This window comes from Haliotis cracherodii, unplaced genomic scaffold, assembly GCF_022045235.1.
Source record: "Haliotis cracherodii isolate W230 unplaced genomic scaffold, xgHalCrac1.p SCAF_6, whole genome shotgun sequence".
Lineage (NCBI taxonomy): Eukaryota > Metazoa > Mollusca > Gastropoda > Lepetellida > Haliotidae > Haliotis > Haliotis cracherodii.
In genome coordinates, this window is record NW_027266319.1 from 56,340,221 (window position 1) to 56,355,193 (window position 14,973).

Consider the following 14,973-nt stretch of genomic DNA (forward strand, 5'->3'; position numbering starts at 1 on the left):
TTCACCCGGGGTATTGCATTAACTGGGCCACGCCTCACAAAGCAATGTTAGAGCTATACGACCATCGTAGGCCTATGTTAAAGTATAGTGGTCACGATAATCTTAACGCTGAGGATGCTTTGTGGAACAAGGTCTTTGAAGCTTAGGCTATAAATACATTTTTCTTGGGCACATTCTTCTCAAAAGTGAGGAGGGCGGTGGGACTTGTTTGGACCGAGACCGAGATATTAAACACCCCCCCACTCACTGTTTTCAAATATGCAGCAAACGAGACCATTTGATTTGAAATGATGCGTTATCGCACCCATGTATGAATTTTTCAGTGTTTTAATTTTGTTTTATCATTTTATGCAGTTAAATGATATAATAAATTTAAGTTAGTTTCCTTATATTTGCATACATATATGTAATGCTTTATTATTATGAAAAAATGACTAAGCAGAAAGCTCTGAATTAATAATATTTCTAACTTTATGACAATCATAGAAGAGATCCTCCAACGTCTCATATTCGTCATTGCAGAAGTAACATTTAACATTTATTCCCATTTTGTACAGAAACGACTGTGTTGTTATAATGCGATGTAATACTAGTATTTTATACTGATAGGTTCTTCTTTTATTGTCAATGCTGCATTGATTGATATATTTAAAACATACGAAAGGTGTTCTTTTGATAGCGGTATTATTCCCATATCATGGCTAATTTGTTTAATGGTTCACTCGTCTTATCACACAACTTTTGATAGATAAACTTTCATCCTTAAAAGACAATAACATCACTCTTTGTCGATTTGTTTTTGGTTGAAACAAACTGGTCATGTTTGAGAAAGTTAATAAATTCTTTTTGAAGTTCTTATATTAATTTAAAATGTAATAAGTATGCCCCAGTAAGATTAAGACGATCTTTTAATACGTTGAATTCATGTAAATGACCTGATTCAGAAAATAGGTCATGCACGTTTCGTAACCCATTATCGCGCCATGTAATGAATAACGCGAAATCTAGTGTTTAGTGTTTAGTTTAGGATTGGAAGTTTCAAGAATTCGTCTATGTTTGTGATTTTGTCTTTGCTATGCAGCTAATGAGACTGTAAACAACATCTTGCCAAAATTTGTTTTGCAAATCATTAATTTATGTCTTGAAGTTTTTCTTTGTAAGATTGAAGATAGTACTATTTCCATAAGGGCGTAGAATTTCGCTTGCTAATAGTTTTCATGGGCCGCTTGATGATAAAAATGTCTTAATCTATTTTATCTTCATATATTTATTAAGATTTACCTTATCAATCATGTTCAAACCACCTTTTTCATATTCATTGATTATAACTTTTCTCTTTAGTTTATCACTCTACCCCGACCAAACAAACTTGAATTTAATTGTTTAATTATTAAGAAGTCTCTACTGGGACTGGGGAGCGCCATAAACAAATGAGTAAACAGTAGTACTATTTGGGATTTAAGTATAGTTATTTTCCCTCTAAGAGTTAGAGATCTATTCGTCCATGAAAATAGTACTTTTCTTACCCTTGCAAATGTTTTTCTCGTAGTTTACCGCGGTGATATCGTTCAGATGTGTATTGACAAATACCCCAGGGATCTTAAAAGGCTCTTTTGACCATCGTAGGGGATATGGGGGCAGAGGTTTTATATACATCACTGCCTTTCTATGAACCTATGCATATCGCCTTACTTTTTTCACAATCTATTTTAAGGCCTGAGCACATTGCAATTTTATTCAGAAGTGAAATGAGTTTCTTAAGACTAGTTTCCGACCCACCCAGAGTAAAATTTGCATCGTCTGCATATTTTCTTACCGTCAAAGGCAACCATGCTTGTCGTAAGAGGCGATTAACGGGATCGGGTGGTCAGGCTCGCTGACTTGGTTGATGCATGTCATCGTATCCCAAATGCGTAGGTCGATGCTCGTGACATCAATCAATCAATCTAGACACGATTATTTACAGACCACCGTCATAAAGCTGGAATATTACTTAGTGCGACGTTAAACGGCAAACCAACCAAACCAAACCAAAGCCAAACTCCAGAGTTAATATAATTCATTAGGGTCGCGGTCTTGGGGCAGGATGAAAAGTTTGTTTCATTATCTTCAGTGTATAAAATTCCCCTAAGTTTCAGCCAGACAACAGGACTGGCAAACATTTCAAAGTTACCAGACCAGCTAAAATGTTGACAATTTTCTAGGCTAACGAACAAAAATAACAAAAAGGGTAAACATAAGAATAGAGCTGTTTAATTTTAGTTCTCATAAAATAACAATAAACTGGAGGATTGTCAACATAGTAACTTTATCCCCCGACCATCGGGCGTGCAACTTTTCAAAACTGACCGTCGGCCGGCAAAATAGACCGTCTCTGGCTGTCGGGCAGGCAGGTACAGTAAACTACGGTTATAACGAACACGCTTATAACGAGTTGACGGATATAACGAACTTACTTCTTTGTCCCGACTTTTTGCTGTAGTTATACTGTATATATGCTTATAACGAGCTACGGTTATAACGAACAGAAATTACTAGTCCCTTTGAGTTCGTTATAACCGTACTTTACTGTATTTTAAACACTGTTATCTTGTGCGCCATACCATAGTGGTATGCTGGAAATGAAAAATTGGGACAAGATGAGGCAACAGCTACGAGCAAAGCCAGGCGTTCGTCTCTTTTGTGTGTTGTAAGCGAAGGATGCTGAAACTAGTGACAGTGTCTAAATGTCTCGTATATGTGGTGCGCGGTGCGGGGTAAATAGTGCTATGAGTGAGTGAGTATGGTTTTACGCCGCTTTTAGCAATATTCCAGCAATATCACGGCGGGGGGACACCAGAAATGGGCTTCACACATTGTACCCATGTTGGGAATCGAACCCGGGTCTTCGGCGTGACGAGAGAACGCTTTAACCACTAGGCTACCCGACCGCCCCAAATAGTGCTATGACTAAGGAACAGCATTGCATGATCCAGTTGATTAAGCGAGCTGGTGCGCGTAGGCAGAAGGCACTCCCCGAACCCTGATCATTACTAACTTCACATTAATACCGCCACCAACTGCGTTGCAAATTAAAATCTCGTGATATCGCTGTATCGCAATCTCACGGCCCTAACCGAAGTCGTTAAAGCTATGTCCCAGTATTGATATGTGACACCCTTCATTTTTCAAGTCATCAAATGGTAATGGAAAAGAAAGAGTATGCTATTGTGAATATTTATTCGTTGTTTGCTTTTTATTCAGATCTGTGTCTTATACTTTAAAGGTTTGGTTTGGTTTGATTTGTGGTGTAACGCCGCACTCTGCAATATTCCAGCTATACGACGGCGGTCTGTCAATAATCGAGTCTGGACCAGACAATCCAGTGATTGATATCATGAGCATCGATCCACGCAATTGGGATCGATGACATGCATCAACCAAATCAGTGAGCCTGACCACCCGACCCCGTTAGTCGCCTCTTACGACAAGCATAGTCGCCTTTTACAGCAAGCATGGGTTGCTGAAGACCTATTCTACCCCGGATGTTCACGGGTCTACACATTGAAGAAACCCCCAGTATTGATCAACTTAGATTTTAACAGTTTATACCTCATCATATCCATTGTTTAAGTCTTGTTATTGATTGTTTTATTATTTGGACGCCTATGTTCTCTTTTGATTACTTTATATTGGCATGTAAAGTTTTACACATTATTGCATTAAACTAATATTATTTATTAAACTCTTATGTTTATGTTGTGTCTGTGTTCTACGTAACGGCCCATGATGATTAATGGGCATTTCACATCGCAGTCAACAGCTGTTTCATATCACAGCCGTACAAGTTATAACCTTGTCCAATGACTGCGACTTGCAAGATATGGCCTTTTTAATTGGACGAGTTGAAATGATTATCAACGAATAAGTATCCCAATGTCAAAGATCATGGTATTGCTTACGAACGACCGCTTTGGTGAGGATGGTTGTATTGAGGTCGAGATGGTTTTCAAGCGGATGAGTGAGTGAGTATAAGTGAGTAGGGTTTAACGCCGCTTTTAACAGTATTCCAGTTATATCAGGGCGTGTCAGCTTAATGTGGGAGGACAGCCCGAAGTGATGCAGGTCTCAGACGTTTACCACTTCGGTGAAACCCCTGAGCACGGGTATGGTGCTGACAAACCTAGAAACATAATCGGGGCGAACTGGGATTCGAACCCACAATCATAGGTTTCTGGTGTGCCCAAGGGACGCAACTCTGCACAGCGATTCAAGCAGATGAAGGCTGAGGGGTTATTGGTGTCAGCACTGGTTTTCGGTGATCCGTCCGTGTAGTTTTCACTGTTGTTTGGCCTCTTGTGCCCATTTCGTCGCATGATAGGGACTCGTTATTCTCTGACCATGGCGTTTTGTTTTATGTGTTTGCTTAATTAAATATCCTGGAAGAAAGAAACCTGGTGGGGCACAGTCCGTGTTGATGGGATGTCGGACCGGTAGAGCAACATTTGAATGGCACATCGATAGACCCAGGAGCTGTGAACACGTAATTATAATTCGAGTGATTCCGCTGATGGTACCGCTAGCGCCACGTCGATGCATCAGCCGTGAATATTTACCTTTTGACCATATAAACGAGGTATACAGTGAGTGAGTGAGTAAGTTGGGTTTAACGCCGCTTTTAACAGTATTCCAGTTATATCACAGCGTGTCAGCTTAATGTGGGAGGAAAGCCCAAGTGATGCAGGTCTCAGACGTTTACCACTTCGGTGAAACCCACGAGCACGGGTATGGTGCTGACAAACCTAGAAATATAATCGGCCCGAACCGGGATTCGAACCCACAATCATAGGTTTCTGGCGTGCCCAAGGGACGCAACTCTGCACAGCCCCCACGAGGTATACAAAAATTCATTAGTGATGTGAGAAACAGAGATGGTGACGTCACTTCCGAAACGAAGCCATGGTTGGTTAAGGCTCCGTGACATTTATTGTAGCAGAATGGAATACACTGGATCGGGTGGTCAGACTCGCTGACTTGGTTGATGCATGTCATTGTATCCTAATTGCGTGGATCGATGCTCATGGTGTCAGTCACAGGATTGTCTGGTCCAGACTCGATTATTTACAGACCGCCATCATATAGCTGGAATATTGCTAAGTGTGGCGTATTACAAATGCTGAACCTGAGGAGGACGCAGGTCTAAGCCATGGATCCATTGAAACCATTATTCATGAACATTTACAGATGAATAGGATATCTGTTCGTCCGGTGCCAACGTTTCTAAATTCTGATCTTAAAGAAAAAAGAACTGACATTGCCAGAGAAGATTTCGAGCTAATTAAGGAGGATTTTGGTAAGGGATGATGAAACGTGGGTCTACCACTATGATCCCGAGTCAATCCATGGAATGACACCATTCCACTTTTCCAGCACCAAAGAAATTTAAGTCTTCAAGATCAGTGAAGAAAGTTAAGGCCACTGTATTCTGGGATGCAAAGGGTGTGATTCTTGTCGATTACTTAGAAAGTCAAAAGACGATTACCGGTGCCCACTATGCTGATTTGCTTCATCGCCTGAGAAATTGTATCAAAGAAAAGCGGCGAGGAATGCTGAGTGCTGGAGTTCTACTACTTTATGACAATGCCTCTTCTCACAACTCTCGACTTGCAAAGGCTGCAGTGCGACAATATGGGTTCGAAGAGCTTCCTCACCCTCCATACTCGTCAGACCTGGGACCAAGTGATTTTCAAATGTTTCCTAAACTGAAAGGACACCTTCGTGGAAAGTGCAATGCCGACTTCAAAGCTATCGTGAATGGGTTTTATGGGTGACGTCAGAAAAATTCCTCCTGGCTGGAATTGAAACGCTTCACAATGGATATGAGAAGTGTATTGAAAAGCAGGGATATTATGTTGAAAAAATAAAATTAAAAATTTTCATAATTGTTGGTTTTGTGTGTTAGGCCTAGAAACTTTTCATCAGCCCTCATATGAAGCTACGTATTGCAGCATGACCCTTTTTGGCTAAGCTTCTGAAGCTAACTAAAGGGACAGTTCTGAGGTTGAGGTTGTGTCGTGGTAAGCGTCCAAATTGTGATGGTTGTGTCATTTAGGCAGCCAGTTGTACACAAGAATTCACAGTTTCAATTCGTAAACCAAGAGTCATATTGTGCCGACATCCTGATGATCCAAATATAATTGTTACTATACCTGCTTCGTAATTACGATTCTGTGACTTGTCACAGAAATATGCGTTGAAAGAGTAAAGAAGTAAAAATTTATGAACTTTAAAGTCAACTCTGTCTTCAGAGATGTAGACGTAATCACGCCAGTTTGTTTTGTGATGGTAAATATCCTGTATTAGGAATAAACAGTGTGTTGATCTATGATCTTCAGGATTGGTAGCATCCTGTTCTGAGTAAAATAAGGCCATGTGTTTCTAATACGCTGGCATCTTGTAAATTCCAAAGTGTGTACGAAACTAACGGAAGAAAGTAATTGTGTTTGATATAAAGTACAATTAAAAAATAGTCTGAAATTAAATAACGCATCTTTCAATACATATTCATAAAGACATCTTCTTGCCTTGATTCACAATTTGCACAATTTGGATGTTTGCGTGTTGGTTGCAATTGGGAGAACAAGCGTGTTCTTTTAATGTGAACAACACACAATAAATGTTTATCTAGCATATAAATAACGCCCCCGCAAAGCCAGGGCTTGTTCAAAAGCAACGTTTACACCCCGTGGCGCAAAACGAAGTGGCCAGAAATTTTAATGTTCATCGAAACACAATTATTATTTATTATATCATCTCTTTGCAGACGTTATCTACAAAAGAGCAACACTCATGGCCCGTCGTCCAGGTGTGACGTCACGTCAACACGACAACCATATTAGCTTGGTGCATCTACGGAATCGATACCAAACTGCCACAAAAACATCTGGGAAAATGCATGGATAGAGACCAATTAGTGACAGAACGTTACGCAAACGGTTGAGGGAGCACAACATCCTGCCCCGCCGTCCAGCGATACGTCCAATTTTGCTTCCATGTCATCCTCATCAACATCTGAGGTTAAGAATACAAAACTGAAAAGACTGGGACAGTATATTGTTCACGGATGGTCGTGCTAGGGCCTAGGGTCTAGGAGAATTTTTCTCCGTAACTCAACGTCGTCAGTTTGTGGATGAAAGTGTTATGGTGTGGAGCATCAGGACTAATTGTAGAAGACAACGCTTCATTGTTAATATTTATTTGAATGGGGTACACCGACATCGACGGGAGGACATCCTTCGAGATCACGCTCTACCCTTTGTGCAAATGGAGGGACGTGACGTCACGTTGCAGCATTATAATGCCAGCCAACATGTTGCACGTGTTGTAACAGATTTTTTTGAGGCAGCATAACATAGCTGAACTGCCATGGTCGGCTGTTTCTCAGACCTCTCCCCATAGACAATTTCTGGGATCAGATGGAACGACGCTTAAGACAGAACAGGAACCAGCCCGTATCGCCAGCTAAGATAGGTCATTTTTGGAACAACATCCCCAAGGCTGATTTCAATTATATCGTGCCTTCAATGCTCCGCCGCTGCGTAGCCCGTATCAACGCAGATGGTGGTCACACCCGATATTCAGAGCGTGTCTCTTTGTCTCCTGTTACCAGGGTAAAAGGTGTTTATGCTTGTCGTAAAAGGCGACTAACGGGATCGGGTGGTCAGGCTCGCTGACTTGGTTGATGCATGTCATCGATCCCAATTGCGTTGATCGATGCTCATGATATTAATCACTGGATTGTCTGGTCCAGACTCGATTATTGACAGACCGCCGTCATATGGCTGGAATATTGCTGAGTGCGGCGTAAAACAACAAACCAGGTATGGGTTTCGTCAATGAATTTGTTATTATAAAACATTTATCAGACGAATGATCCAATATGATGTCGTTATTTTGATTTTATAACATTTACACCACTTTATATGAAGCACGCGTACTTTTTTCCGTTGGTATATATAATCCGGTGCTTGAAGTTACATCAGAAACTAAGTGGCAGAGACGCTGGAACTACCAAGGATTTGACATACAGACAAACGGAAATTCAAGAGCCTGAATGATGTACTTCAAAGGGAGGTAAACGTGTTGTTACTGATCACGTGGGTCCTGAGGGTGGGTCAAATGACGTTCAGCAAGGCATGAAGGCAGCGTCGGTTGTTCAAGACCAGATATTCCCAATATCACGTTCGATGGACGTTCGATCTTTTAGTCTCACAAAGGCAGGGCCCTGAGGGAGGGTATTCATCGTCATTACGATTTTGCATTTCTATCTTGGAATATTAGATGGGCATTTCTAAATGTGACGCATCATTGACCAAAATGATTTTGACTTAAAGTATATGCCCCAGTGTTTTTCAGGTGAACAATTGACTTGCCTTTGCATGTGTTTTGTGACGGGTACCACCGATGGGGCATGATACGCTGACCTTTTTGCGAACATCTGGTATCATCACTATTTGATAGTGGTTCATAAACATATAATTTCGATACATGTATCTATAGAATCGTACAATTTAGCAGATTTCTTATTATTAAGTGTGAGTTGCATTTTTTTTCAAAGCAAACTAATCGACACTAAGAAAATCAATATTGGGTAAGTGTGGCAGATTCCCCTCTCCCTCCTCTCTGTGTGTATGTATTAAATACTTGTTACCGTTATTATATATGCCAGAAAACCGCCTGACTCGAAAATGTTTCAACACACTATCTTTGTATGACAGAAATGGGAAATGTAACTTGATAACAAATGTCAGAAAGCATCTAAAATGTCAGAATTCAGGATTTGGTGATGTTTGGATGTCGCATGTAACTGGAAATAACAGGTGTTTCATTAATTTTTTGCACAGCATTTGAAAGATAATATATTGGCAATATGGCGATTTATGCTATAGAACCAACATGTCATTCTATGCGCAGTTTAAGTTATCACTTTATAACTGTTATCCTTTATTCCTGTTAATAAATTCCGTCCAGGGCGCACTTGCACAAAGCGATCTCAGCGCTAAGATCGCTTTGTGCAAGTGGGCCCAGGTCATACGTTGTTGACGTCAGTGTGAAGTCGAGGTAGGAAGGAAACTTAACATCCCACACAAAGAACCTGTAGTTCTGGGGTGGTATTCATAAAATGACTGCCCAAAACATGTCTTGGAAAAAAGTTACCTTTTTACCTTTTTTACCGCTTCTGACTTCAGTTTTAAGATTTGACGTAAGTCATAATCATAAAGCGACTTAGGCTTAAGTTTTACTAATTAAGAAAAAGTTTTGAAATATTTGTTTCTTTATTGATTCCGCTCCTGGTTCTTACCAAAATATCTGGTGTCGTGGAAGAATTTCTGTTCTTGCTGGTGTGCCTCAGTATTAATGCATCAGCCTGTCGTGGTGGTAGCCGTAATGATTTACGTTAAATATGTGATGTAAATGCAATCATGAAACACAACTACATGAACCCAAGACAGCGTGGCAAATGCATATCCATAATTTTAGCGGTAAGAAAAACATGTGTTGAAGGTAAGTAAGGCTTTCAAAAGGTTTTATGGTAGACATGTTGAGGACATTAACTAATTTGACACATTACTGGCAAAACTGATTCCCGATTCAATTCCCTAATTCGACCATTTTGTATCATATGGTCCCGTGTTTGTTCAGGTGAACACTTAACTTGCCTTTGCATGTGTTTGTGGGGCAGAATACGCTCATTTTGTCGCGACCACCTGGTATCATCACTGTTTGATGGTGAATGAAAAACGCATGCTTTTCATGTCCTAGTCGTACATTGGACTCATTTATGTCGAGAGTCTTTATGATTTTAGTCGCTTTTAATAAAAGGGGGCACGGGTGGATCAGTCGTCTAAGGCGCCGCAATTGGCTGTGGGCACGCCAGAAATCTATGATTGCGGGTTCGAATCCCGGTTCGCCCCGATTATGTTTCTAGGTTTGTCAGCACCATACCCGTGCTCGTGGGTTTCACCGAAGTGGTAAACGTCTGAGACCTGCATCACTTCGGGATTTCCTCCCACATTAAGCTGACACGCCGTGATGTAACTGGAATACTGTTAAAAGCGGAGTTAAACTCAACTCACTCACTGGGGATCTAATTTCTTTAACATGAACACCGTTATATATCTTGTAGCTAAAGACTTAAAGGTTAATCTAAAGCTTGAAAACATTTAATTGTTAATACACACCATTACACCATTCTAACGGTGTCTGCTCGTATTGCCTACAGTGCACTTTGCCAACAGTGTTAGGTGAGGTGAAATGGGGTTTAACGTCGCGTCCAAGATTATTGCACTTATATAGCGACGTGCATGCACGTGTGTGTGTGTGTGTGTGTGTGGCTGCTTGTACTAGTCCGGACTGATGCCGTTTTATAGTGCTAGCTCACTGAGATACCATGCCACAGTTTAACATGAATACCCCACTCAGACACAGTATACTGACTCCGAGCCGACCTGTCCTTGTTTTAGCCCCTTAATGCCGAGCGCCAGACAGGGTAACAACAAGTACCATCTTTTAACGTCTCTTGGTATGACGTGGTCGGGGATCGAACCCCGGACCTACCGCTCTCCGGGCGGACGCTCTACCACTAGACCACGGAGGCGGTCGCCAACAGTGTTAACAAAACAGCTTCGTGGCTCAGGGCACACGATAGCAAAACATTCATCCCTATACGTACGAGCCATGTATGAACGTACCAATGCAATGCCAATGTCAACAAACAAGTACGGTAAAGTACGGTTATAACGAACTTAAAGGGACTACTAATTTTAGTTCGTCATAACCGTATTTCGTTATAAGCATATATACAGCATAACTACAGCAAATAGTCGGGACCAAAAAAGTAAAAAGTAAGTTCGTTATATCCGTTAGTTCCTTATAAGCGTGTTCGTTATAAGCGTAGTTTACTGTAATAAGGTTAGACTTGTAGTAGAGTTAAACACTTGCCAGCAGTAACACGCTTCCAGTGGAGTATGTAAATCGTCTGTTGTTAAGTCCATACCTTAAGCTATCGAGTAAGACCTGCCTCCCTCCACGCTGTGACTCGACACGCTGTGGGTTCGAAATCATTAACATAACCATTCATTTACTTATTCCATATTTATATACAGTAAACTACGGTTATAACGAACTCAAAGGGACCGCTAATTTAAGTTCGTTATAACCGCAGTTCGTTATATGCATATATACAGCAAATAGCCGGGACCCCCAAAATAAGTTCGTTATATCTGTCAGTTCGTTATAAGAGTGTTCGATATAAACGTATTTTACTGTATTATTCTGTTACGGATGTGGAACAGTTAATCTTGATAAGCCAGATATTGTCTTTTATTTGAATTTTTTTTGTTTCTTTCAATCATTTAATAACTGGCTTGCTCACTAGATGCGCATGGGATTTAGATAACAATAGCTTGACTATGAACAAACCTATTTCTTTGCCTAAACTCTTTACTTATATAAACGCAAAATTTACTAAATATTTAATCACCTACTAATTTTGGAGTTCCTCTTTAGATAACAATACCTGGATTTTTACTGTAGGCGAAATGCACTGTAGGCGAATAGTGAGTGAACGAGTGAGTTGGGTTTAACGCCGCTTTTAACAGTATTCCAGTTATATCACGGCGTGTCAGCTTAATGTGGGAGGAAAGCCCGAAGTGATGCAGGTCTTAGACGTTTACCATTTCGGTGAAACCCACGAGCACGGGTATGGTGCTGACAAACCTAGAAACATAATCGGGGTGAACCGGGATTCGAACCCACAATCATAGGTTTCTGGCGTGCCCAAGGAACGCAACTCTGCACAGCGAATCGCGGCGCCTCAGACGACTGGGCCACCCGTGCCCCCTGTAGGCGAACAGAGATGGAACCATGCTAAATATGGAGTATAACACCTTTTCAAAATATCCCACGATGTGGGTTCGACGCCCCTGGCAACATGTTTTCCGTTGTAGTGAGCCTTTTTTGTGTCAAAAGAGAAATCCGTTCCGTATTTATTAATTGAAATATGGGGTCATAACAATGTAGCACTCCTTAGAAACAATAGAGCGTTTAAACAATACAGTGACATTTACGTTTAAAGCAGGATGGAATACTCGAAGGAAGCATCTGGTGGTTGTCACTTGCTTCCGGTGTCAGAACATGGATCCGTTTGGTGTAAATGTTTACGTATTTGATAGAAAACAACCCGAATGTTCTTCCTTCCATGACCCAAAAATAACTTGCCTGGAGTTTGTTTGTTTGTTTGTTGTTTAACGCCGCACTCATCTGAATGCGATCTGTAAATAAGCGAGTCGGGACCAGACAATTCAGTGATTGACAACATGAGCATCGATCAACATAGTTGGGATACGATGACATGCATAAACCAAGTCAACGAGCCTGACCACCCGATCCCGTTAGTCGCCTCTTACGAAAAACATGGGTTGCTGAAGACCTATTCTACCGCGGATCTTCAGGGGTCTGCTTCTGTGTTAAAATCATATAACTGCAGGATCGAAATAGCAAACTGTCCACTTCCATGTGAACGTTAACAGTAATATTTCACCCGCACTATGCCGTGTTTATGAAGGCTGAGAGTAACTGTGTCGTGTTCATGAAGGCTGATAGTAACTGTGCCGTGTTCATGAAAGCTGATAGTAAATTTGCCGTGTTCATGAAGGCTGATGGTAACAATGCCGAGTTCATGAAGGCTGATATTAACTGTGCCGTGTTCATTTAGGCCGATAGTAACAACGCCGTGTTCATGAAGGCTGATAATAACAATGCCGTGTTCATGAAGGCTGATAGTAACAATGCCGAGTTCACGAAGGCCGATAGTAACACTGCCGTGTTCATGAAGGCCGATAGTAACAATGCCGAGTTCATGAAGGCCGATAGTAACAATGCCGTGGTCATGAAGGCTGATAGTTACAATGCCGTGTTCACGAAGGCCGATAGTAACAACGCCGTGTTCATGAAGGCTGATGTTCTTGAAGGCCGATAGTAACAATGTCGTGTTCATGAAGGCTGATAGTAACAATGCCGTGTTCATGAAGGCTGATAGTAACAATGCTTTGTTCATGAAGGCCGATAGTAACAATGCCGTGTTCACGAAGGCTGCTAGTAACAATGCCATGTTCATGAAGGCTGATAGTAACAATGCCGTGTTCACGAAGGCTGATAATAACAATGCTGTGTCCATGAAAGCTGATAGCAACAATGCCGTGTTCATGAAGGTTTATAGTAACAGTGTCATGTTCATGAAAGCTGGTGTTTATGAAGGCTGATAGTAACAGTGCCGTGTTCATGAAGGTTGGTGTTCATAAAGGCCGATAGTAACAATGCTGTGTTTATGAAGGCTGATAGTAACAATGCCGTGTTCATGAAAGCTGATAGTAACAATTACGTGTTCATGAAGGCTGATAGTAACAATGCCGTGTTCATGAAGGTTGGTGTTTATGAAGGCTCATAGTAACAATGCCGTGTTCATGAAGGCTGGTGTTCATAAAGGCTGATAGTAACAATGCTTTGTTCATGAAGGCCGATAGTAACAATGCCGTGTTCATGAAGGCTGACAGTAACAATGCCGTGTTCATGAAGGCCGATAGTTACAATGCCGAGTTCATGAAGGCTGATAGTAACAATGCCGTGTTCACGAAGGCGATAGTAACAACGCCGTGTTCATGAAGGCTGATAGTAACAATGTCGTGTTCATGAAGGCTGATATTTACAACGCCTTGTTCATGAAGGCTCATAGTAACAATGCCGTGTTCACGAAGGCCGATAGTAACAACGCCGTGTTCATGAAGGCTGATAGTAACAATGTCGTGTTCATGAAGGCTGATATTTACAACGCCTTGTTCATGAAGGCTGATAGTAACAATGTCGTGTTCATGAAGGCTGATAGTAACAATGCCGTGTTCATGAAGGCTGATAGTAACAATGCTTTGTTCATGAAGGCCGATAGTGATAATGCCGTGTTCACGAAGGCTGATAGTAACAATGCCGTGTTCATGAAAGCCGATAGTAACAATGTCGTGTTCATGAAGGTTTATAGTAACAGTGTTATGTTCATGAAAGCTGGTGTTTATGAAGGCTGAAAGTAACAATGCCGTGTTCATGAAGGCTGGTGTTCATAAAGGCCGATAGTAACAATGCTGTGTTTATGAAGGCTGATAGCAACAATGCCGTGTTCATGAAAGCTGATAGTAACAATGCCGTGTTCATGAAAGCTGATAGTAACAATCACGTGTGCATGAAGGCTGATAGTAACAATGACGTGTTCATGAAGACTGATGGTAACCATGCCGTGTCCATTATATGACATTAACAGGGATTTGTACATCATTTAATAGTAACAATGCCGTGTTCATAAAGGCTGATAGTAAGAGTGTCGTGTTCATGAAGACTGTTGGTAACACTGCCGTGTCCATTATATGACATTAACAGGGCCGTGTTCATCATTTGATAGGAACGATGCCGTGTTCTTGTTGGCTGATAGTAACAATGACGTGTTCATAAAGTCTGATATTAACAGTGCTAAGTTCATGATAATTGATAGTAACAGTGATGTGTTCATGATCTGATATTTACAGTGCCAAGATCATGATAATTGATAGTAACAGTGTCGTGTTCATGATCTGATAGTAACAATGCCAAGTTCATAATAATTGAAAGTAACAGTGTCGTATTCATGATCTGATATTAACAGTGCCAAGTTCATGATAATTGATATTAACAGTGTCGTGTTCATGATCTGATAGTAACAGTGTCGTGTTCATGATCGATATTAACAGTGCCAAGTTCATGATATTTGACAGCAACAGTGTCGTGTTCATGATCTGATATTTATAGTGCCACGGCCATGATAATTGATAGTAACAGTATCGTGTTCATGATCTGATAGTAACAGTGTCGTGTTCATGATCTGATAGTAACAGTGCCAAGTTCATGATCTGA

General features: G+C 41.0%; 1 protein-coding gene across 1 annotated transcript; it reads left to right on the forward strand.

The window, feature by feature from the left end:
- Positions 1 to 13,697: 13,697 nt before the first annotated feature.
- LOC139446524 (uncharacterized) lies at positions 13,698 to 14,114 on the forward strand. The gene has a single exon (XM_071227827.1). The coding sequence runs from the start codon at positions 13,698 to 13,700 to the stop codon at positions 14,112 to 14,114; it is 417 nt and encodes a 138-aa protein (XP_071083928.1).
- Positions 14,115 to 14,973: the final 859 nt, after the last annotated feature.

What these genes read in the sequence shown, in the direction of transcription:
- LOC139446524 (XM_071227827.1), top strand. Translation starts at nt 13,698, where the DNA reads ATGAAGGCTGATAGTAACAATGTCGTGTTCATGAAGGCTGATATTTAC.